General features: G+C 43.8%; 2 protein-coding genes across 2 annotated transcripts in view; both read left to right on the top strand.

Moving 5' to 3' along the window:
• LOC140722551 (uncharacterized) overlaps positions 1-12688 on the top strand; it is a 40414-nt gene extending 27726 nt beyond the window's left edge. The window contains exons 7-9 of the mRNA XM_073037257.1: positions 4342-4513; positions 4614-4679; positions 12432-12688. Coding sequence (XP_072893358.1) covers positions 4342-4513; positions 4614-4679; positions 12432-12688 — 495 coding nt within the window. The remainder of the gene's footprint in view (positions 1-4341; positions 4514-4613; positions 4680-12431) is intronic.
• Positions 12689-14377: 1689 nt separating this feature from the next.
• LOC140722550 (NACHT, LRR and PYD domains-containing protein 3-like) lies at positions 14378-19090 on the top strand. Its single transcript, XM_073037256.1, has 6 exons — positions 14378-16134; positions 17169-17255; positions 17411-17581; positions 17737-17907; positions 18063-18230; positions 18373-19090. Exons 1-6 carry the CDS (start codon positions 14378-14380, stop codon positions 18458-18460), a joined length of 2442 nt encoding a protein of 813 aa, XP_072893357.1. The 3' UTR covers positions 18461-19090.
• Positions 19091-24139: the final 5049 nt, after the last annotated feature.

Raw genomic sequence — 24139 nt, 5'->3', positions numbered from 1 at the left:
ACACTTCGTGATTTTTTATAAATGACCTGGAATAGGAAGTGGAGGGATGGGTTAGTAGGTTTGCTGATGACACAAAGGTTGGGAGTTTTGTGAATAGTGTGCAGGGCTGTCAGAGGTTACACAGGACATTGATAGGATGCAAAACTGGGCTGAAAAGTGGCAGATGGAGTTCAACCCAGATAAGTGTGAGCTGGTTCATTTTGGTAGGTCAATAATGATGGCAAAATATAGCTTTAAGGGTAAGACTCCTGGCAGTGTGGAGGATCAGAGAGATCTTGGGGTCCGAGTCCATAGGTCTCCCAAAGCTGCTAAGCAGGTTGACTCTGTGCCTCTGTGAAGGCATACAGTGCATTGACCTTCAAATTGATTTTAAGAGCTGAGAGTTAATCCTGCAGCTTTACAGGACCCTGGTCAGACCCCACTTGGAGTACTGTGCGCAATTCTGTTCGCCTCACTATGCGAGGTATGTGGAATCCATAGAAAGGGTGAAGAGAAGGTTTACAAGGACGCTGCCTGGATTGGGGAGCATGTCTTAAGAGAATAGGTTGAGTGAACTCGGCCGTTTCTCTTAGGGTGATTAAGAATGAGAGGTGACCTGATTGGGATGTACAAGATAATGAGACGCTTTGATCATGTGAGTAGTCAAAGGCTTTTCCCCAGGGCTGAAATGGCTAGCACGAGAGGGCATAGTTTTAAGGTGCTTGGAAGTAGGTACAGAGATGTCAGGTAAGTTTTTGTTTTACACAGACAGTGGTGAGTGTGTGGGATGGGCTGCCAGCGGCTTTGGGGGATGCGGAAGCGATAGGGTCCCTTAAGAAACTCCTGAATGACTACATGGAGCTTAGAAAAATAGAGTGTTATATGTAAAGCCTAGGTAGTTCTAAGGTGGGAACATGTTCGGCACAGCTTTGTGGGCCGAAGGGCCTGTATTGTGCTGTATGTTTACTATGTTTCTATTCGTTAGACATGACCTGCCACACATGAAGCCATGCTGACTATTCCCAATCACTCCACGTCTATCTGAGTACCAACATATTCCATCCCTTGGAATACCTTCCAGTAAATTTCCCACGACTGGTGTCAGGCTCATCAACCTATAATTCCCTGGGTTATTTTTAGATACTTTCTGAAACAGCAGAACAACTTTTTTTTTAGGTTATGAGGACACTCAGTCCTCGTTTATTGTCATTTAGAAATGCATGCACATATTAAGAAATGATACAATGTTCCTCCAGAGTGATACCACAAAAAAACAGACAAAACAAAGACTCACACTGACAAAACCACATAATTATAACATATAGCTACAGCAGTGCAAAGCAATACCATAATTTGATAAAAGCAGACCATGGGCACGGTTAAAAAAAAGTCTCAAGTCCCAATCGACTCCAATAGTCCCGATATCAGGCAGCAGAAAGGGAGAAACTCTCCCTGCTATAAACCTCCAGGCACCAACAACTGATGCATTGGAAGCACCCGACCACAGCAGACTCTGAGTCCGTCCGAAAACATCGAGCCTCCGACCAGCCCCTCCGATACAGCCTCTCAAGCGCCATCCTCTGCCGAGGGCCTTCGACCTCGTCCCGGCCGCCGAAACAAGCAAAGCCGAGGTCTCGGAGGCCTTCTCCTCCGGAGATTCCGGACCGCACAGTAGCAGCAGCAGTGAAGCGGGCATTTCAGAAGTTTCTCCAGATGTTCCTCCACGCTCTCACGTCTGTCTCCATCAAATCAGAATTGTGCACGGTAACCTACTTAACAAATAACAGATATCGTTCACCGGAGAGACCACGCACACTGCGTCACGCCACCATCTTCTCCTCCCTCCAACTTTGATTATCCTCTAATCCTTTGCTTCTTCTGCTATCACTAAGGATGATTTTATTATCTCTGCCCGGGCCGTGGCAATGTGCACACTTGCCTCCCGCAAGCAACACCTAGTCAGGCCTTCAGGATTCACCTCAAAATAGCAGACACCTTATCTATAATGTGTATAGATCTTATGAAGTTGATGCAGTTTGGCCTCACTTCAAAATACTTTGTCCGTCTCCTGAGTATATATAAATGCAAAGAATGCATTTAAAATCTCCCCCATCTCCTTTGGTTCCATGCATGAATTACCATTCTGGTATTCCAAAGGACCAATTTTGTCCCCTGAAATCCTTTTGCTCTTAACATGTATGAGGAATCCCTTGATATTTGGAATCACCTTGTCTGCTCAAGGAACCTAGTGCCTTATTTTGGCCCTCCTGATAGATAGATAGATAGATACTTTATTCATCCCCATGGGGAAATTCAACATTTTTTTCCAATGTCCCATACACTTGTTGTAGCAAAAAAAAAACTCATTGCATACAATACTTAACTCAGTAATAATATGATATGCATCTAAATCACTAACTCAAAAAGTTAAAAAAAGTTCTTAAGTCCTGGCAGTTGAATTGTAAAGCCTAATGGCATTGGGGAGTATTGACCTCTTCATCCTGTCTGAGGAGCATTGCATCGACAGTAACCTGTCACTGAAACTGCTTCTCTGTCTCTGGATGGTGCTATGTAGAGGATGTTCAGGGTTTTCCATAATTGACCGTAGCCTACTCAGCGCCCTTCGCTCAGCTACCGATGTTAAACTCTCCAGTACTTTGCCCACGACAGAGCCCGCCCTCCTTACCAGCTTATTAAGACGTGAGGCGTCCTTCTTCTTAATGCTTCCTCCCCAACACGCCACCACAAAGAAGAGGGCGCTCTCAACAACTGACCTATAGAACATCTTCAGCATCTCACTGCAGACATTGAATGATGCCAACCTTCTAAGGAAGTACAGTCGACTCTGTGCCTTCCTGCACAAGGCATCTGATTAATATCCTGATTAAGTGCAATCTTGTATTTTTTCATGCTGACACAACTGTATTTCTATGTTGTATTGACTGTTGTACATACTACTTATTATGACAACAAACACCAGAAAATCTGCAGATGCTGGAAATTCAAGCAACACACACAAAATGCTGGTGGAACGCAGCAGGCCAGGCAGCATCTACAGGGAGAAGTACAGTCAACGTTCGGGTCCAGACCCTTCGGCAGGACTAAGAGTCTCGACCCGAAACATCGACAGCGCTTCTCCCTATAGATGCTGCCTGTCCTGCTGCGTTCCACCAGCATTTGGTGTGTGTTGTTACTTATTATCAATTACTTCAAGCTACACATTGCACATTTAGATGGATACGTAACGCAAAGATTTTTACTCCTCTAGTATATTAAGAATGTAAGTAGTAAAGTCAATTCATTCGATTCATGTCATGGATGCCACACAAAACATGACTGTAAGGGCAGGACAGGGGCTGCATGTCTCTCGTTTAAGTGAATCCTTTCATTACTGTGAAGATGTGAGTTATGAGTGCGATGGTGCCGCCGGCATTTGCCTCGGCATGTTACCCCTGCAACAGCTGAAACTGAGCATCACGCGGGGTGGATGGTTCTGGCATCAAGTTAATGAATATTATGTATCCTTTTGCTCCGTCAGGAACTGCCTGCAGTTTGTGCAGAAGTTCAGCAGCACTGATTGCATCTCCCAAACCTGCAAATCCATCAAACCACGGCTAGGCAGTGGAAATGTTGCTCACTGCCACCTGGCACATCCACTTCAAGTCTCAGCTCACCCTGACTTTGGGAAATCTCACCGTTCCTTCATCAGCACCGGGAATTCATCCTGGAGATCCCTGCTCATTGCTGCATGATTTATCTTCATTAGCAGTTATAAACTGTTACTCCTCAACGGACAAATAGGGATGAAGAGTCAACAGTGGGTTTGTAATGGCAGTTATTTAACATGCATTTTCAGATATGATTCCCACCCGTATCTGTTCCAGGCCATGCTGAATGCCTGTTAATCTGAATGTGGCTGTTCTGATTACCTGCATTGCAGCTTCTGAGAATTCAATTTTCTCCTGATGTGTCTGAGATTCGGTCCCAAAATCCATTTTTTTTGCTCTCTCAGTCCCCCCTCTCTTTTGCTTTTGTTGTTACATGCTGGTTTACTCTGCTTTGTTTCCGCATAATTGTGTTAATGCAGACCCCATCTGGAACGTCTCTGGAAATTTTTTCTTTGGATGAAAAGTAACATTCATAGAAGTCTTTGCTGCACTAATCCTCAAACCTATGGCTAAATATGTGGTGTAGGTTTTATATCAGCAGTTGTTGTGCCAGTAGAAAACATCTAACATGTCAGACATAAATTCTTAAATTTATTCAATTCTTATTAAAGCAACAGGAGCTGACAGGATCATGTGAAAACTCTTTATGATTTTCTATCTGCTCCACAATAAATTCATTGTTTTCCTTTTGTAGAAAGTCACTGAGCTGACAGAGAAGGGAAACCAGACAGAGAGTTCCAGACTCTTCCTCAGTTTGGTGAATGGCAAAGGCTCCCGGGCCCGGAGGGCGATGTGGGAATCCTTTGTGACATGCAGGACTGAGTTACCAAAGTTGGACAGAATACTGAGGGAAATACAGGAGCTCGGTATGTTAAAGCCAAGCACTGAACATAAATGCACATTGAAATAAACAGTTTACATTATTTTAGTTCTGTTTTCAAGGACGTTCTTCTTTGAATTAAACAGACCCTGATCCACAGGAGTACATTAACATCGCCCGAGGGTTATCTGAATTACCCACTCAACTGATGGGTGAGTGATGACATTCCCAGTCTTGGGTCACTTCTCTATACGTTATCTGTCTTTTTTAATCATTCAAAATAATGCAAGGGCAAGTGAAGCGATCATTCCTCAGGCCATCATTGCTGTGAGTGGGTCAGAGTGTGATGTAGTTTTGGCTCTTCAGGCTTGGGCTATGGGAAGTTTCTGGTAAGATTCCATTTTTGTTCTTAATACTTCATTCCTTATCTGATAGGGCATAGGAGTGGAGTGTGGAGTGACAGTACCTCCAGGGGCAGTCTTTTGTACTGTGCTGAGATGTGCGAGTTCTTGGAGACCTCCAGTCTCCTGGACAACCACAACAGCAGCAGGTGCACCCAGCTACAGCACTGGAGTAGTAGCTCGAGGACCTTTTGCTCATATGGGAGAATGAGGAGGTGATAGATAGGAGCTGCAGGGAAGGGGCAAGAGACAGGGAGCTGGGTGACTATCAGGAGAAGGAAAAGAAATGCACAATCAGTGCAGAGTATACTTGTGGCCGTTTCCCTCTATAATAAGTATACCACTTTAGATACTGTTGAAGAGAATGTCTAACCGGGGAGAGCTGCAGTCACAGGGTTTCTGGGACTAAGTCTGGTGTTGTGGCTTAGAAGATACGAGAGGTGAATAGGACGGCAGTGGTGATAGGAAATTCCATAGTCGGAGGATAAGCGACGAGGTTCTGTGGGCACGATAGAGATACACAGATGGTATGTTGCTTCCCAGGTGTCAGTGTCATGGATGTCTCAGAATGGATCCATAGCATTCTAAAGCAGCCAGAGGTCTTGAAACAAATTGGCAGAAATGACACAAGTAGGAAATGTGATTAGGTCCTGAAGAGAGATTTTATGGAGTTACGTAGAAAGTTGAAAATCGGGACATCTAGGTTAGTTATCTCAGAGTAAGAGTACAATGAATTGAAAGGTAAATTTCAGAGCAACTCACGCAAGGGGCAGGGGATTGTCTTGCTGCTTGATCCTAATCCAACTCACATACTTTCACTTCTTCATTGGGCAGAAGATACATAAACCTGAAAGTATCAAGGACAACTTTAATTCTGCATTTCTAAGACTATTAAAAGGTCACATTCTATGTTAAGATGAGCTCTTATTTACAACACATATAATAATATCAAAGTAAAAAGTAAGTTTATTATCACCACTTATATGTCACCATATGCGACCCAGAGATTCATTTTGTTCCTGGCCTACTCAATAAGTACAATAACCATAATAGGGCCAGTGAAGGACTGTACCGAACAGGTTGGACAACCAGTCTGCAAGATACAAAAGACTGCAAATACAGAAGAAATACATAATAATAAATATATAAGCGGATTCATAGGATGTGGGAACAATCCTATGGGGCAAGTTTAGTTTCCGCTCTGTTTGAAGAATTATTTGTTGAGGGATAATAACTGTTCCTGAACCTCTTGGCATGAGTCCTGAAGAGGTTCAGTGTTTTAAATGTAATGTAAATCAAAGTCTCAGTTCTTTTCTCCATAAATGTGATATGATGCTTTGTTGAAGAAGAGCTGAGAGGTTCTTGCAACGTCAGCACCACTAATCCTTCAGCAGCACTTGTAAAAAAACTGACCATCTGATCAATTGATTCATGCATCTGTTATTTAAATTACACTTCTTGCAGAGTGTTGGATTCCATCAGATTGTATTGTCCGTGTTGTTGATGGGTTTTCTTTCCCTGATTTGCAATTGATGCAAATTGATTCAGGAGCAGCTTCTTCTTCTAAGTTAGCCTTCTGAACAGTCCATGAACATGACCTTGCTAATCCTGCTTTGCGGTATATAGTTCTTTCATTTCTTATTGTCAATTATACTAGTTTTTATGTCCTGCGCTCTACTGTGCCAAAAAGCAACACATTTCATAAAGTTTCTTAGATATAATAAGGCGTATTTTGCGAGTTGTAAGCCACTGGCATAAAACAACAGAGCAAATGACCTATTCTGGAGTTTTATTCACATGATTTATGAAGGAAGACTGAGTTTATACTTGTTGGAGTTTAGACATTTAAGATTAGATTTCAGTGAAACATAAGATCCTCAGACATTTTATTAGGGTGCATCTGAGGGGAGTGGGGAGGACGTCCCCTCCTGTGGGGTTATCCAGAAGAAACATCTGCTCTTTAATATTAAAAAAGTCCATATTTGAAAGAGGTGAGATAATAATAATTACTTTTGAATAATAAGATAAAACGGATCTTTTGCCTAAAGGAGAAATCACAAATAACCCATCAAAATAGCCTCCTATTGTTTTACAAACTAAATATGAAATTGTAACATCATGCATCTCACTACTAATCACCGCTCATTTAGGTAACCACAGTATACTTGCGAAGAGCAGAAAGTGTGCAGTAAGGGTATGAAAAGCTGTAAGGAACAACTGAGAATAGCCAATTCAAGCCAACAGGAAAAGCAAAAAATCATTCACTTTGTTACATTGACTATCAAAAACATTCGATTCTGTCCCACAGTCATTGTTAATAGAAGTTCATAATGTACACAAATACACCCAACACTTGCGAAATTCGCACAATATATGATGAGGCATTGGCGTGCTCTAATCGCTCTGTCTATTCTCATTCAAAAAAGAACAACCACCAATAAATAAAAAGAGATATTTCTCGGTGCGACTCTTTAAATCCATGGTAGTTTTGCCTGGTTTTAAATTTTCTCTCTAATTTACTGAATTGTATAAAGATAGGGAAACAAATTAGCAAAATGAAACATACAGACAAACAAATTATACCTTGGCATACCTTCTATACATGGATACATGGATGAATTAAAATTATACTCTCCATCCATAAAAGGTAAAACAATTAATTCAAATAGTAGAGCTATTTTGAAAAGATAGAAACATCACCTTTGGTCTTGATAAGTGCAGAACATACAACAGATTTTGTAGTACCATTAAGAAGGCCACTCATGCAAGCAGCCCTGATGGAAATAAATCAAATATTCTCATGTTAGATTTCCAGAGCTGGAATCCACAACTAAACACTTAAATAATGCAGCAAGCAACATCATGTTAAGGTGGTTAAAATCTCTATTGCTACTCAAAGCTGATAAATATCGTATGGTGGTCTCCAGACGCTAGAGCGCTTCCCCTTTACGGAAAGCAGAAAGCAGAAACTGGGCTGGATTAAAAGTTTGTTTACGGAGAAGAGGTTTCTGACTTGCATATGCTATTTTGCTGACAGATATACAGTTTCTGGAAAATATAATCGAAGTTTGCAGAGGATGATTGTTGTGTTCTTCTGCTTTCGGGAGACCTGGATATCCCCGTCACTCTAGATGCAGTTTTACAGATCGCGGACATCACATTTACTATCAAGATGGGACTGATGAATATTTCAAAGGCAGAGGAGTAGGAGCATGCTTCATTATCCACTGCTGGTGGTGTACAAACATGGCAGTTCTGTTCCAGTCCTGCTCTCTGAACCTGGAAGATCTTGGGAACAACTATACTCCACTTTATCTCTCATGGGAGTTTTCAGCCATCATCTTGGTGGCGGGGTATAGCCCACCACAGGCCCGAGTCCAACAGTCTCTATTGAGCGGGGCGACAGGCATCAATAAACAGCACACCCTGATGTTTTCCCCGTCGTCTTGGGGAATTTTAACCGAGCTAGCGTGAAACAGTCTCTAAATAGTTATTAACAACATATCACTTGTGGAACCAGAGGAGTAACACATAGGACCACTGTGATGCAACAATCATCTCACTTACTGTGCCATCCTACACCTGTAATTTGGAAAGTCTGATCTATGGATAGATATTGAAGCCCACAGCAACAGTAGAGGGGACCAATTAGGTTTAGATACAGGAGACACAGGAGCACTTACAAAACAACTTTGAGTTCATAGACTGGACTGTTCAGCATTTTTATTCAAATCTGAATGAATACTCCCCAGTTATTACTGACTCTAAAAACCTGTGTGGATGTGTCTATGCCTACCAGAATATATTATACATAGCTGAATCAAAATCCGTACATGAACCAAGAGATTTGTAAATGTCTGGGGAAGGAAAATATCGGTGCATTAAAGTCTGGTGATCCAGGACTGCGCAAGAAGGCCAGGTATGACATATGGAGGATTATCTCAAGAGCAAAATAACCATTCTGATTGAGGTTGGAGGCGTAATTGGATGCACGTCAACTCTGGCAGTGCTTGCAGGCCATTACTTCCAACAAAGCGCAAACACAATGAATTGCGGAGATGTTTCGCTCCCAGTGGGGATTAACAGCTTTTATGCACGCATTGAAAAGGAGAATACAACTACTGCAAGGAGAGTCTCTGCAGCATCCACTGACCCTGGGATCTCTGACTCGGAAGCCGATTTCGGAAGGTCTTTCAATACGTTAAGTGCTTGCAAGGGAGCAGTCCCGATGCCGTACCTGGTAGGGCTCTGAAATTCTGTGTCAACAAACTGTCGTGTGTATTCAATGGTATTTTCAACTTCTCATTGCTCCGATTGTAAGTTCCCACCAGCTTTAATAGGGAGAAGTCATACCAATTCCCAAGAAGAACAGGGTGAGATGCCTTAATGACTATTGTCCAGCAGCACTCAGTTCCACAATGAAGGACTTTGAGAGGTTGACTATGGCTTGAATCAACCCCTGCCTCAGCTAGGACATAGACCCAATGTAATTTGCATATCACCACTATTTGTCTACAGCGGATGCGATTTCATTGGCTCTTTCCGCGGCCATGGATCACCTGGAGGATAATAATACTTACGTCAGACTTAACACGATCGTTTGAACAGGTATGATCAAAAAGCTCCAGAACCTGGGCTGCCGAACCTATCACTGCAAATGAATCGTTAAGTTCCTCACCAGAAGACCACTGTCTGTGCGGAATGGAAATAATATCTCCACTTGGCTGATAATCAAGACTGGCGCAACTTAATGATGAGTGCTTATCCCACTGTTCTTTTCGCTCTGCATCCATAATTGTGTGGCTAGGGACAGCTCTAGTGCTATCTCTAACGTTGCTGAAGACACAACTATTATTGTCAGAGTTTCAGATGGTGATGGAAGTGCGCAGAGGAGCGAAATATTTCAGCTTGTTGAGTGGTGTTGTAGCAAAAATCTTGAGCACAATGTCAGTAGGACAAGGGAATTGATATTGGACTTCACAAAGATTAAGATGAGGAGGCACACACCTGTCCTCAAAAAGGTGTCAAGATCTCTGAGCATCCTACCTGATCCCAACATTGTCTACCTTCAGATCGTTCATCTTCCAAAGAACCTTCTCTCGAGTAATGGTAACTTCAGGTACTCATGACCCATCAATACCTGGAACTTCCACCATACTGCTGATGTCTTCCACATGAAGATTGATGCAAAATACTTTTTCAGATCGTTCACCATTTGCTTGTTCCACATTAGTACATCTTCAGCCTCATTTTCCAGTGGTCCAATATCCATTCTTTCTTCTCTTTTATGCATCTGAAGAAACTTCTGGAATCGACTTTTTATATAATTGTCTAGCTTACTGTCATATTCCATCTTTAACTTCATGATTTTTAGTTGATATTTATTGATATTTAAAAGCTTCCTCTAATTTCCCACTGTTTTTTGTTCTGTTATGCTCACTCTCTTTGGGATTGACTTCTTTTGTTAGCCACGGTTGTGTCTTCTTGTTTTTGGAACACTTCTTCCTCCATGGGACGGATATATCATGTGCCTTCTGAATTGCTTCCAGAAATTCCAGCCATTGCTGCTCTGCCGTCATTCCTGCCAGTGTTATTTTCCAATCAATTCTGCACACCTCCTATCTCATGCCTCTATAATTTCCTTTACTCCACTGTAATATTGATATATCTGACCTTAACTTCTCCTTCTCAAATTTCAGGGTGAAGGCCATCATATTATAGTCACTTACCCCGATAGGGTTTTTTACCTAATGCTCTCTAATCAATTCCAGTCTATTGCACAATATGCAATCCAAACTAGCTGATCCACTAGTGGTCTCAACCACAGGCATTCAAGAGATTCCCCCTCTTGGAATCCCACAACATCCTGACTACCAATCCTACCTGCAAATTGAAATCCCCCATGACAATTGTAACATTGTCCTTTTGGCATGCATTTTCTATCTCCCGCTGTAACTTGTCGATCACATCCTTTTACTGTTTGGGGGTTTGTATATAACTACCATTAGGGTCTTTTTACATCTTCAAAGCCCAATGCTCCAAAGAGGCACATCCATCAGTTAGGAACCGCATCACTCATGCCATGCCCAATTCTTATTGCTACAGTTGGGGAGGAGGTACTGGAGCTTGAGGACATTCACACAAGGAACCACTTTTTCCCCTGTGCCATCAGCAGAATACAATGCAACCGATGGATGAATATGAAATATATAAGTATTGTCGATATCACCAAACAATGAAAATACCTCATTCTGCAATAAAGGGAAATGTTTAATTGGAGTTTACTTCAATGCTTAAGAAAATCTGCGATGCAATCGTCAAAATGCAGCAAAGTGATAAACGCTTTAGGTATACCTATATTAATATTCTTTTGGCGCAATATGTTGGCCTGTTACTGATCTGGAAAACTTACAAAGAAAAAAAGAGGGACTGAATGAAAAGGTTTAGGAACACATTATGTGCACTTGAACGCACTGAGGTTAAGCAATAGCCTATAACTTTCCTTTGGACTTGGAGGAAATTTGATGCGGCAGGGCTGAGGCCGAGAGCCAGGAGAATCCCGAAGTCTGATTGACTTGTGCACCAGGCTGAGTTGGAAATGTTGGGTACAGTTCCCCGGAGTATTGAAGTGACAGAACCAGATTTTTTGGAAGGCACTGGGGGCCGGGTTGAAATTGAAAAGTCGGGTACAGGACGATACCGGAGTCTACGCCCCCAGACCGTATCGAAGTGAGTGAAGTGGTGCTTGGATGATGATTTAAGCTCTTGGCCAGACTGATAAACGTTAGAGTATCAGGGTCTGAGGCAAAAGAGAGGGGCGGTTCAACACTGAGGAGTCCAGTAGAACAGAGGGATCTAGGAATACAGATACAAAATTCCCTAAAAGTGGCGTCACAGCTAGACAAGAGTAGTAAAGAGAGCTTTTGGTACATTGCCCTTTATAAATCAAAGTATTGAGTATAAGAGTTGGAATGTAATGGTGAGGTTGTATAAGACATTGGTGAGACTGAAATTGGAGTATTGTGTGCAGTGTTGATCACCTAATTACAGGAAGGATATTAATAAGGTTGAACAAGTGCAGAGAAGGTTTACCAGGATGTTGCCGGGACTTGAGAAACTGAGCTACAGAGAATAGTTGACTAGTTTAGGAATTTATTCCCTGGAGCGTAGGAGAATGAGGGTAAATTTGATAGAGGTGTATAAAATTATGATGGGTATAGATGAGTGAATGCAAGCAGGCTTTTTCCACTAAGGCTAGGGGAGGAAAAATAAACAGAGGACATGGGTTAAGGGTGAAGGAGGAAAAGTTTAAAGGGAACATTGTGGAAGGTGCTTCTTCTCGCAGAGAGTGGTGGGAGTGAGGAATGAGCTGCCAGATGAAGTGGTAAATGCGGGCTCACTTTTAACATTTAAGAAAAACTTGGACAGGTACATGGATGAGAGGTATATGGAGGAATATAGTTCAGGTTCAGGTCAGTGGGACTAGGCAGAAAAATGGTTTGGCACAGCCAAGAAAGGCCAAAAGGCCTGTTTGGTGCTGTAATGTTCTATGGTTCTAAAAAGATAACGAATGGAAGAGCATGTCCTTCCATGGAAGATATCGCCACGATTTGAGCAGACTAGATTTTGACAAGAACGGCTGGCTCTTAATTGAAGGTTTCATCCCAGAAACAGAAGGATTTCTTATGGCAACATGGGAACAGTTTGTTAGCACGAAAATATCTAAAATACAAAAACAAAAGACCAACAAATTGAAGATGATAAATTCAGACAAAGACAAGAGATACAATCCAACACATTACAAGATCCTGCAGCATTGATTAATTACAGTGGAAAGCATCATTCATCAAAATATTGCTTCACAGTGCACATTCTTAAAAGACACAGTACCTTACTATAAATACAAACCTGATTCAGTTTTAGAATCAAAGTCCTGCAAATTGCACTATGGCTGATCCATCATTACAGAGTGGACAATGTATCCAGGATAAAAAGTCAAGAAGAACTTACTTACTGAATAGACATAACCATTCCAAACACACGTGACATACAGAAATCAATTGCTGAAAAACACCAGAAATCTGCTGAATTAGCAAAATAAACTGAAGGACTGTGCAGCACGTTGTCCCAATAGTAATATCTGCAACTGGTATCATCCCAAAGTCACTACATAATAACATTAAACAATTAGTTCTACAAAGAAATATTTATGTAAATCCACAGAAAGCAACAATGTTAAACACCACTAGAGTAGTCCGGAATTTCCTATCAATTGAGAGATGAGTGTGTTTGGCTTGCCTGAGCCTCAGGAAAAACCAGTTTGAGCTTAGAAAAAATAAATCATAACCTATTAATAAAGCAATTCTTACCCTGACGATGTAGTTCATAGTGCATTACAATGGGATAAAGTGCAAACTAGGAAATAAAAGACAAAATGAAGGTTCAATATAAAGGCTTTGCATTGGTGTTTAAAAGTGACAGCTTCAGTCTGCATCCTTTACACATTAGTAGCAAATATCCGAGTCTATGCGGTTTATATATATGTGTTTGTCTGTACCTCAGACATTTGCACAGTACAGTAGTTTTAGGTGAGGATCTCTGCAATTTAGGAGCGTAGTTCAATTAAAATCTGACCTGCCAATGACCCTTTGGCCTTGTACCTTATTGTCTGCCTGCTCTGCATTTTCTCAGCAACTGAAACACTGTTTCCCTGAGCTATTCTGTTCTCTTTTTCCTTGTACGGCCTCATTGCACCGATATGATGAAATGATGTATTTCATCTCATGCAGAAAGGTTGTCTATTGTACCTCGGTGCATGTGCCAATAATATGGCAATTTACCGATTTATTGTTGTCAACAATACAGAGCCTCACAGAGTGATCGTCACCAGTTGCCAACACTTCACTAAGCTCTCTGACAAATACGACGTCCATCACTGAGATGCTTCTGGTCTCTCCCATTCATGGAGATTCATCTCCACTTTTCCACCCCTCCTCCATCACTGAAATTGAAAACTATCAGCTTTCTTTCTTCTCATTCCATTGGGTTATCATTACAAAACATCACTGTGACTCTCTCCACAGAGGCTGCCTGACTAGAGTATTTCCCGCATATTCTGCTCCTGTTTTGATGCAAGAGTAGTGGACACTTACCAAAATGCACAGTGTCCTGCTCTCCATATTTCCACAGCAGATGAACATTAACATCGTCTGATAATGATGCAAACAATGCGTTAAATAGTGTGAAATGTTGTTGTGTTGGATGTGCAGTCAGGATTGCAATAGGATATCAGGGGAATGTTCGCCTTCACATGTAACTAGTATCACAATATCAGTATTGTATCTTTTCTAAGACATACACCGCTGTTAGTTCCGATGACTGTGAACAGCATTTTACTTTATGTCCTAATATCCATGGATGCAATGAATTAATTCATGTAATCTCAAACACTGAATCTTGAAATGCAGTTATAATATTCTTTGTCAGTTGAGCTACTGAACTTTTTGACTATGTTCTCTGTTCCCATGAAAGACGTTCAACAGATACACAAGGAGACTCTGCGGGCACAGACTGAAACACTGAGAGTGAACACAATCCTGATGAGGGAGAAGGTGAAGGTTTGCCAGCTGGTTGATCGATACGCTGAGCTCACGGTCATTTCTACTGTTCAACATCGGAGTCTGGTGGAACATGAGCTACTGGCAAGAGGCAGAGTCCACGAGGAGTGGAGACAGAAGCATCTCAGTGGAGAGCTGGAAAAAATCGGGATAGATCACTTGTTCCAGAGCACCTTTTCCCAGACTAAATCCAAATCTGGGAGTTCTGCAGCATTGGTCGGAATCCCTGGGATTGGGAAAACAACAATGGTGCAAAAGATTGTTTATGACTGGGCCGCAGGGAAAATATATCAGCAATTCCAGTTTGTCTTCAGTTTCAGATTCCGGGATTTAAACACCATTAATTGTCGAATAAACTTGAGGGAACTGATTCTGGATCAGTATCCTTACTTTGGGAACATCCTGAGAGAGGTCTGGAAGAACCCAGAGGGATTGCTGTTTATATTCGATGGTTTGGATGAATTTAAGCACACAATTCATTTTGCTGACAATCGAAGAGACACAGAATGCCACAACCAGTGCTCAGATCCCGAGTGGTGGTGTGAAGTGTCTGACATTGTGTACAGTTTAATCCAGGGTAAGCTGCTCCCAGGGTGTTCAGTGCTGGTGACCAGCCGAACCACTGCATTACCCTTACTGGAAAAGGAAGAGATTAGTGTCTGGGCTGAAATCCTAGGATTGGTTGATGAAAAACGGAAGGAATATTTCATCAGACATTTTGAAGATCAGACAGTGGCAGCAGCTGTTTTCAAATATGTGAAGGAGAACGAGATCCTGTACACCATGAGCTACAACCCCTCCTACTGCTGGATCCTCGCTCTGGCACTGGGTCCCTTCTTCACACAAAGAGTCAGGGACCCGCAGCGATTTCCCAAGACCATCACCCAACTGTACTCCTACTATATTTACAACATCCTGAAAAACCACGGCCGTGAGATTGAGAACCCCCGTGATGTGTTACTCAGGGTTGGTCAGATGGCCTTCAGAGGAGTGTATGATAGGACGATTGTGTTTACAGATGGAGATTTGATCAAGAACAATCTTCAGCCTTCCCAGTTCATGTCCGGGTACTTGATGGAGCTATTGGAAGGAGGGGATGCTCCCCCGTGTGTGGTGTACACATTCCCACACCTCACTATCCAAGAGTTTGTAGCTGCAGTCGCACAATTCCTGAATCCACATCCCGGGGATATCCTGAAATTCCTCACTGAAGCCCAGAACACGACAGATGGGCGATTTGAGGTATTTCTCCGTTTTGTTGCTGGTCTCTCCTCCCCAATGACAGCTCGGGGCCTGGAGGAGTTTCTGGGTCCATTTCCTCATGAAACAACCTGCCAGGTGATTGACTGGGTGAAGGAGGAGGTTAAACGCCAGAGTGGAAACACGAGTGAAGCTGGTAAAAAGTGCCTCCTGAACACATTGCACTACCTGTTTGAGTCTCAGAATCGCTGGCTGGCTCAGGCCGCACTGGGATCTGTGAAAACACTTTCATTCAGTGAAATGACACTGACTCCGATTGACTGCACAGTCCTGTCTCATGTCATCGGAATCTGTGATACAATAAAACACCTTGACGTGGAGAACTGTCACATTCAGTGTGAAGGAATCCAGCGGCTGGGACCCGGGCTGCACAAGTGCCAGGAGTTGAGGTAACTTGATTTGTATCTCTGAACTATGAAACTGTTCCATTGTGCTGTTTCAATGTAAAACGATTTGGGTAAAACTGTAGGATATCAGGTAATAAAAGATTGTGTTAAATGACCAGGGTATAGGTTAGTAATTCCCAAGGACCGGAGGGTTCTGTGGTTCCTTGTGAAGGGATGTTGGAGACTTCATCAGATCAGTTGGCAATGGCCATTGGTTTAATGGTAGTAAATCACAGGAATGGCCGTGTTTCTCACTGCCTGTGACACATCCATTGACAATATTCCTTCTCACTGTTACTGCCACCCAGACCGACACTGACTGCAGCAGTGGGTCTGAGATTCACTCCCCCTTCCCGGTGAGGGCCAAGAGACCGTCAGCAGACTGTCCCAGTGAGAAGGAAAGAAATATCATTGTGAGATTGTCCTCCCCTGCCCTTCCCCATGTGTGACTATCACCATCACTCACTACTAGATACTCAGACTCCATGGGCTCATCTCCACTTCCAAATTTGGGTCTCAGTTCAGACACACCCCTCCCGTGCAATATTTTACTGGATCAACCTATCATGTTGGACTTTTCCCCATTCTCCTTCCTCCTGTTGGATCTCTCTTCCCCATCCCCTTCCACCTGCATGTTCTGTCTTCCTATCCCTTTTCCTCAGGTGGTGCCTCTTCCACATCTCCTATCGGAATTATAATTTGTGAATTTATAATTCACAAATCCTCCTCACTGTGGGTATATCTCCCACATTTCTGCCCTGACCATACCAATGCTCTCAAGTCAGTAACACTTCTTTTCACCGTCTGGCAGTGAGACTGAATGTGTGGAGTTTACAGGGTCACACCGACAGACTAAATTACTGACATTCGGTGAATACCCTGGAGCTGGTCAGTGAGGGACATTGACAGTGATGGGAACTCCAATCAGTGATTTACTGAAGATTTTAATGTTTCCTGAAATATCCGAGTGAGAGAGGTTTTCTCAGACTCACGGTTTTTGAATCACTTTTTTCATCAATTTGTCTGTTTGGCTTTAGACTTGGGGCAAATAAACTGGGAGATTCTGGAGTGAAACTGGTGTCTGCAGCTCTGAGGAACCCAGAGTGTAAAATACAGCAACTGTGGTAAGTACCAGGCTGTCGGAGATTGTGTTTACCGTCACTGGGTGTCTGACACTGAACATTAATGTGATCAGTAATTGTGTTACTGAAAAACACTGGGGATTTGTACTGTCTCCGGTCTCTCTGTGTCCTTCACCCTCACTCTCTCTCATCTCCAGGCTGAACCATGTTGGTCTCACAGATTCTGGTGCCGTGGATCTCGTCTCGACTCTCAGAACAAACCGATTACTGACGGAGCTGAACCTCAGTGAAAATGAACTGCGTGATTCAGGAGTGAAACTGGTGTCTGCGGCTCTGAGGAACCTGGAGTGTGAAATACAGACACTGGAGTAAGTACCAGATTGTTGGAGATTTTATTTACAGTCACTGGGTGTCTGACACTGAACATTAATGTGATCAATAATTGTGTTACTGATAAGCACTAGGGGTTTGTACCGTCTCCTGTGTCTCTGTGTTATTCACTGTTTGCCTCTCTCATCTCCAGGTTGAGGGATGTCGGTCTCACAGATTCTGGTGCTGAGGATCTCGCCTCCGCTCTCAGTACAAACCCATCACTGACGGAGCTGGACCTGAGTGATAATAAACTGGGAGATTCAGGAGTGAAACTGGTGTCTGTGGCTCTGGGGAACCCGGAGTGTAAAATACAGAAACTGGAGTAAGTACCAGACTGAGGGAGATTGTGTTTACAGTCACCGGGTGTCTGGCCCTGAACATTAATGGGATCAGTAATTGTGTTACTGATAAATACTGGGGATTTGTATCGACCCTGTCTCTCTGTCTTTCAATCCCACTCTCTCTCGTTATCTGCAGGCTGAGGAAGGTTGGCCTCACAGATTCTGGTGCCGAGCATCTTGTCTCCGCACTCAGTACAAACCCATCACTGACGGAGCTGAACCTGGGAATTAACTCCCTCACAGACCAATCTGCACCCGCTCTCTGTAGCCTCATATTGACCCTCCCAAATCTGGAGTGGATCCGGTGAGTGTTTGTGTTAACGTTCAATGTGATAAAATATCAGGGGTGTGTGTCTGTGAGCATGTTGAAACATTATCCCCGTCCCCTGTTACTGACACTGATGTGTAAACTGTTTATTTCATCTCTGTTCTTCAATGTGTTTCAGACTGGTGGGGAATCGGTTCAGTGAGACCGGGGAGAAGGAACTAAGATCGGTGCAGGATCACAGACCTGGACTGATAGTGATCCTTTGAACATCTGAATGCGTGAACATCCCCACACTTATGGTGACATTTTCACCGATTCCCCAAGCTCCTCTTCAATGCCCGCACTCCAGGTTTGATTCCTAATGATTCTAACGGAACGGGCTCTCGTCTCGCGCTTTGTGACTTTTGAAGCTGTCCTGCAGTGACGTATTTCCTCCTCTTGTCCAATGCCGCTGATTCTGACGCATGACCAAGTTCGAGATCTCACACAAGTTAGGCTCTGCAGAATTGCACAGTCAGGAAGAGCCCAGTGGCCGGGTTCATTCTAGGACACGAGTATCCCGGGGTGGGATTATCCGGGGAGAGAATCCTTTTGTTTACTTTGCTGAGGACAGTACGTTCGGCTGTCTGGCCGATACAATGATGTTAAATTGACAAATACTTCGGCAGTGACCCTGGATCTACAGGGATCTCTGAATTGTGATTTTATAATCATCGGTTCCCCGATGCAGAGTGACGGTGAGAAACGGGACTGATGATTCAACCTGTCATTCGGTGCCGTCGGTCGGTTAATTGTGTGTGACTGTGAGTGAGTCGGGAGCAGCTTATTTATTCCCGCACGTCAGCAGCTCACACATTGTTTAATTTACATTTGTCATGATGAAATCAATAAACCGCTGTAACTTCCTGTCTTGTCGGACTTTAGAGGAGAAACAGTGACCTGGGGTTACTGCTGCCCCCCAGCACCCGGTGAACTGTAATAATGGGTCTGAGCTCCTCACACTGGTACAGCAGCGTCTCAGCTGAGGGATGTCAGTCTGGTGGCGTCTGGTCTTCAGGACCTCTTCACTCCTCATCCCCCAGTCAGTCTGACACACCACTTCCTCATACCCCAGAATCACGCACTCCCCTAACCCCCGCCTTCCTGCGTGCTCTCCTTGCCCCCACAGACAAATACGACAAAAGATATTGGAAGCTCATACACTGTATGATATCTGACCTGCATCGACAAAGGTTGCGAACAAGACAGGGATGGGGAATCGAACAGAAGCAATCAACACGGAGTGAAGCTCCCTCTACACCGCCCATCTCATACTCCCAGTGTCTGACACTGACTTAAGCTCCCCACGAAGGATCCCATTACACACTTCCAGGTCACACACATAGTGAAGCTCCCTCCACGCCGTCCCAATACACACTCTCCGTGTCAGGCCCAGAGTGAAGTTCCCTCTGCATCTCCCCATCACGCACTCCCATTGTCAGACACTGACTGAAGCTTCTCCTGCATATTCCCATGACACACTCTGAGGATCAGTCACAGTTTTAATCTTCATCCTCCCCATCTATTCACACAGTCCCGGTGTCAGAAATAGAGTGTACCTCTGTCCACATCATCCCATCATACATTTCCGGGTCAGACGCAGAGTAGTTCATAAAACACAGTCCAATCACACATTCCCAGGGTCAAACACAGAGTGGACCTCTCACAACGGCATACCATCATACACTTCCGGGGATAGGCAAAGGATTAAGCTACCCCCAACCTTTCAGAACGCACACTCCCAGTGTCAGACATAGTGTTAAGCTCCCAAAACACTGTCCCAACAAATAGTCCTGGAGTCAAGCACTGAGTGAAGATCCCTCCGCATCGTCCCATCATACACTCTGGGGCTCGGATACAGAGAGAATTCCCTCTACCCTGTCCCATCGCACACTCCCAGTGTCGGACTTTGAGAAAATCTCCCTCCAGACAGACCCATCATAAAATTCTTGTGTCAGACACAGAGAGTGGCAGCCTCCATGACATAGGAAGGGAAAGCAAAGAGGTCCTGAAAAGAAAATTTTTAAATCCAAGTCGAAAGCTGAGAAGCAGGACCTCCCAGTTGGTAATTTCTGGATTGGTGTCTATGCCACGGACTTGTGCAGAACTCTGTGAATGTTAATTTGCATGTGGAGTCAGTGGCGAGGAAGGTTCTAGAATGCAAGAGCAGGGATGCAATGTTGAGGCTTCACAAGGCACCTGAGAGGTCTCACCTTGAGGATTGTGTACAGTTTTCGGCTCCTCATCTTAGTAGAGATAAGCTTGTGTTGGAGAAGTTCAAGAGGAGGTTCATTAGGATAATTCCAGGAATGAAAGGTTTATCATACCAGGAACTTTTGATGGCTCTGGGTCTGCACTCGCTGGAATTTAGAACGAAGAGGAGGATCTCGTTGAAACCATTCGAATGGTGAAAGGCTGAGGCAGAGTAGATGTGGAAAGGATGTTCTCCATGTTGGAAGAGTCAAGGACAAGACGACACACCCTCAGATTAGAGAGGCGTCCCTTCAAAACAGAGATGCGAAACCAAAGGGCGGTGAATTGGTGGAATTGCATATGTAACCCCCTGGGTCGCCTTAGGCTCGCACAGTTCGTTCTCGTCTGGGGGAGCAGCCTTCGGCCCCGCCAAACTGGGTAATCAGTTGGTATGGATGCTGTGTGATGTCCCCGCCTCGCCATAAACAAACAGTACACCATATGCGATTGAATGAGTACAATTTATAAAGGTTACTATAACTAAGTGATTAATAACAATACAGTATATATGAAGGAAAAACAATAAAGAAAAGGCGCCAAACTTATCAAAGTCCAAACCACTTCGTGCACAACCGTTGGAGCTCAATTACTGAAGTCTTCTGGCCACCATTCGATCCCCTCCGAACTCCTCGACTCGCAGCTCAGGGACACCCGAAGTGGTCAACCAAGCACATCTATCGTCGTCTCCTCTCCTCAGGGTACCTCCTGACCTCGGACCCCCCCCCCCCCCCTTGGGGTCCATTCCTCGCCCAGGTTACAGCATCGCGTCCTCTCTCTTTCAACCCCTCGCGCCGGCTCCCCAAAAGCCCGCCAGCAATAGCTTACAGACTCAGAAGAAAAAACAACATTAATCCCAATTGGTTTACAAAGGAATACTCTCGTTATCAGTAAATTTTAACCCAAACAAGCTTCTAGCACTCTCTCGCAACAAAGAAGTATTCCTACTTTTAACAAAACAAAGAAGCCATTGTGATTACATACACAGTAGCAAAGAAAAAGAAATCCCCTTTACACTTATACTGCTGTGGAGGCCAGATCGTTGGGTGTTTTTAAGGCAAAGATTTATTGGTTCTTAATTGGAGATGGCATCAAAGGTTACAGGGAGAAGGCCGCGCAATGGGGTTGAGGAGGAGGAAAAAATGATGTGCGACGATTGCAAGGCTGATCCTTCTCGATGGGCCAAATGGCCTAATTCTGCTACTATGTCTGAAGTTCTTATGGTCCGTGGAAACGGAGAGAAGGTTAGACTGATCCATGGAGCAATCGCTGGTGGTGGGGTGGGGGGGGGGGGGGGATCCCCGACACTGCTGGGGTTGGCTGTACTGTTGAGCTCGAGGATTCTCTGGTCCTGATGTCAAACAGGTGAAAGCGCGGTAATGCGACGTTGGGCTGTGAGGGGGAGCTCCTCGATGGAGAGTGGGGAGTCGTTGTATGGTCTCAATTTCCATCGGTAGATTTCTTTAACGATTTATGGAATAAATCAAACCCAAACCACATGCAAAATATAATACAATTTATATTTTACTGTGATTCACTCTGTTCCAGCAGCCTCTCTTCACAAACGGAGAGCATATTCTGATTGCACAGCCCCCTGTTAGTACCCGAAGTAATTCCTCTGTCCCGTCATATCTTCACAGACCGTCGGTCCCCAAATTAATTCTATTGCCTCGTGTTCTCCCTACAGCCCCATATCAGTTCCCAAACTAATCCCACTACCCTGCTCATTTCCCCTGTCCGTGTCAGACCTTAAACTAATCACACTGTCGCAGTCTCTCGCAACAGCCAGGGTCGGTGCCCGAACTAATCACACTGTCTCACTCTCTCCCCACAGCCCGTGTCAGTCCCCGAACTAATCACACTGTCCCACTCTCTCCCCACAGTCCTGTGTCAGTCAGAAATAGAAATATAGTCAGCAGCAACTCTCTGAATGCGCCATTCTAAAGATGCTGTGCAGGATATGGTTCAGCTGCAACAGACCAGATGCCGCCGAGCCCACATCCCATTCTTCCGATGCTATGTGGGATACGGTCTGTTTGGAAGTGGAAAGCAGGAATTCAGAGTGTTGCGGGCTCAGTCTCTACACTCCGGCTGGAGGACAATTATGAAATGGAATGGCGGTGGATTGGTGATCTTCCGACAAATTAGAGCGATGCGCGGTGAGCAGTCGATCGCTCCTGTAAACAACACCATTTCCATTATTAGAGGTGAAATAGCTGAAGGGATTGTTTGTAGCCGTGACAAAGTGGAGTCAAATGATACAAAACACAATTTAACATTTACTGACTTATGTTAAAACAGACCTACGTGTCGAAAATAGACTGGACCGTCATTTAAATAAGCTGCCACGTTGTTATAAGGTCGAAGTGTCTGCACTGATAAAGACTCGGGCCTAGAAAAGCGGAGACCAGCATGACTTCAGAAAGCCGAACGAGGTGAAATTATGAAACAGTGACGATATTGGCACCAACTTAATTGACAAAAGAAGAAAACACTGCAATCGAGATATGGAAAATGGAAATAAAACCATTAGATGCCTGAATCCTCCATTCCGGAAACACGTTTCAGCCGATGGTAGCATCTGTGCTTAGTAACAGTGCGGATACCGCAGCAGAGTAACGACGGCACCATACATAAAGTAACCAGCTCCGGCATCTTACCGGGGACACCAACCGCTACAAGTGTGGGATAGAAAATGGCCGCGATGTAGTAAATCGTCGAATATCCCATATTCCGTCAGAAGCAGCGTTCCGTTGTACGGAACGTTTCAGCTGCTCAGATGGACTGGTGATCGGTTTAGCAGACTTTTATTGAGATGAGAGCAATTCCGCTGGGGCAATTAGCGTGGGATTCACGTCAAGGCCATTAGTGACAAACAACTGCAGAAACACTTACGTTAATCTATTTTTACTCGCTGTTCCCGTGTAATGAATTTCTCTCCTCAAGGGATATTGCAATCTATTTACTGTAAAACAAAATATGATGTGAATTTTCCATGAAACCTGAATTCAGCTATTTAAATAGCATATTTTTATATCATTGTTGCTTTAAAACAGGCATTCATCTTGGAATCGATTTATTTTGTAACGTTTGACGGAGCACATTCGCTTCTGAAATTGAGGGAAGGAGATCGTTCTGGCGGGTGAAATGGAGAACACTTCTTTATTAAAGGGAAACATTCGTTCATTCTTTTCTTTTGTTTGTTCCAGTCATTCCGGGCGGTGCGAGTGATGGAATAAACAATGACAGCTGGCATGCATTAGAATAACTCTGCACTTATATTCCTCCACAAACAATTTAAAAGATCCATAGCGATAGTCCAGAGACCTGTGATCAAAAAGGGAGCGTGTCTTCGGGAAATCAGCGAGGGCTGTGGATAGTCTGAAGAACAATGTTTTCCAGCGCACACATGGGCCGTTTGGCAGGAACCTGACCTCTGCCAGTGAATGACTTGACCACCCCACACCCGTGACGTGAGATGCAGTCTATTTAACTTTAAAGGTACTCTCAAATCTGCCACAATTCTACCACCATTTCTCCATCCATTCTCAGTTTGAACAAATATAGTAAGTAAAATCTATGCACAATCTGCAGGTTCTCTGTTGCATTATTTGCCACGAAGTTGGGTTATTTTTCTCCTGATTTACTTTCAGATA

This window comes from Hemitrygon akajei, unplaced genomic scaffold, assembly GCF_048418815.1.
Source record: "Hemitrygon akajei unplaced genomic scaffold, sHemAka1.3 Scf000080, whole genome shotgun sequence".
Classification (NCBI taxonomy): Eukaryota; Metazoa; Chordata; class Chondrichthyes; order Myliobatiformes; family Dasyatidae; genus Hemitrygon; species Hemitrygon akajei.
This window is presented reverse-complemented; position numbering and strand designations above follow the sequence as displayed.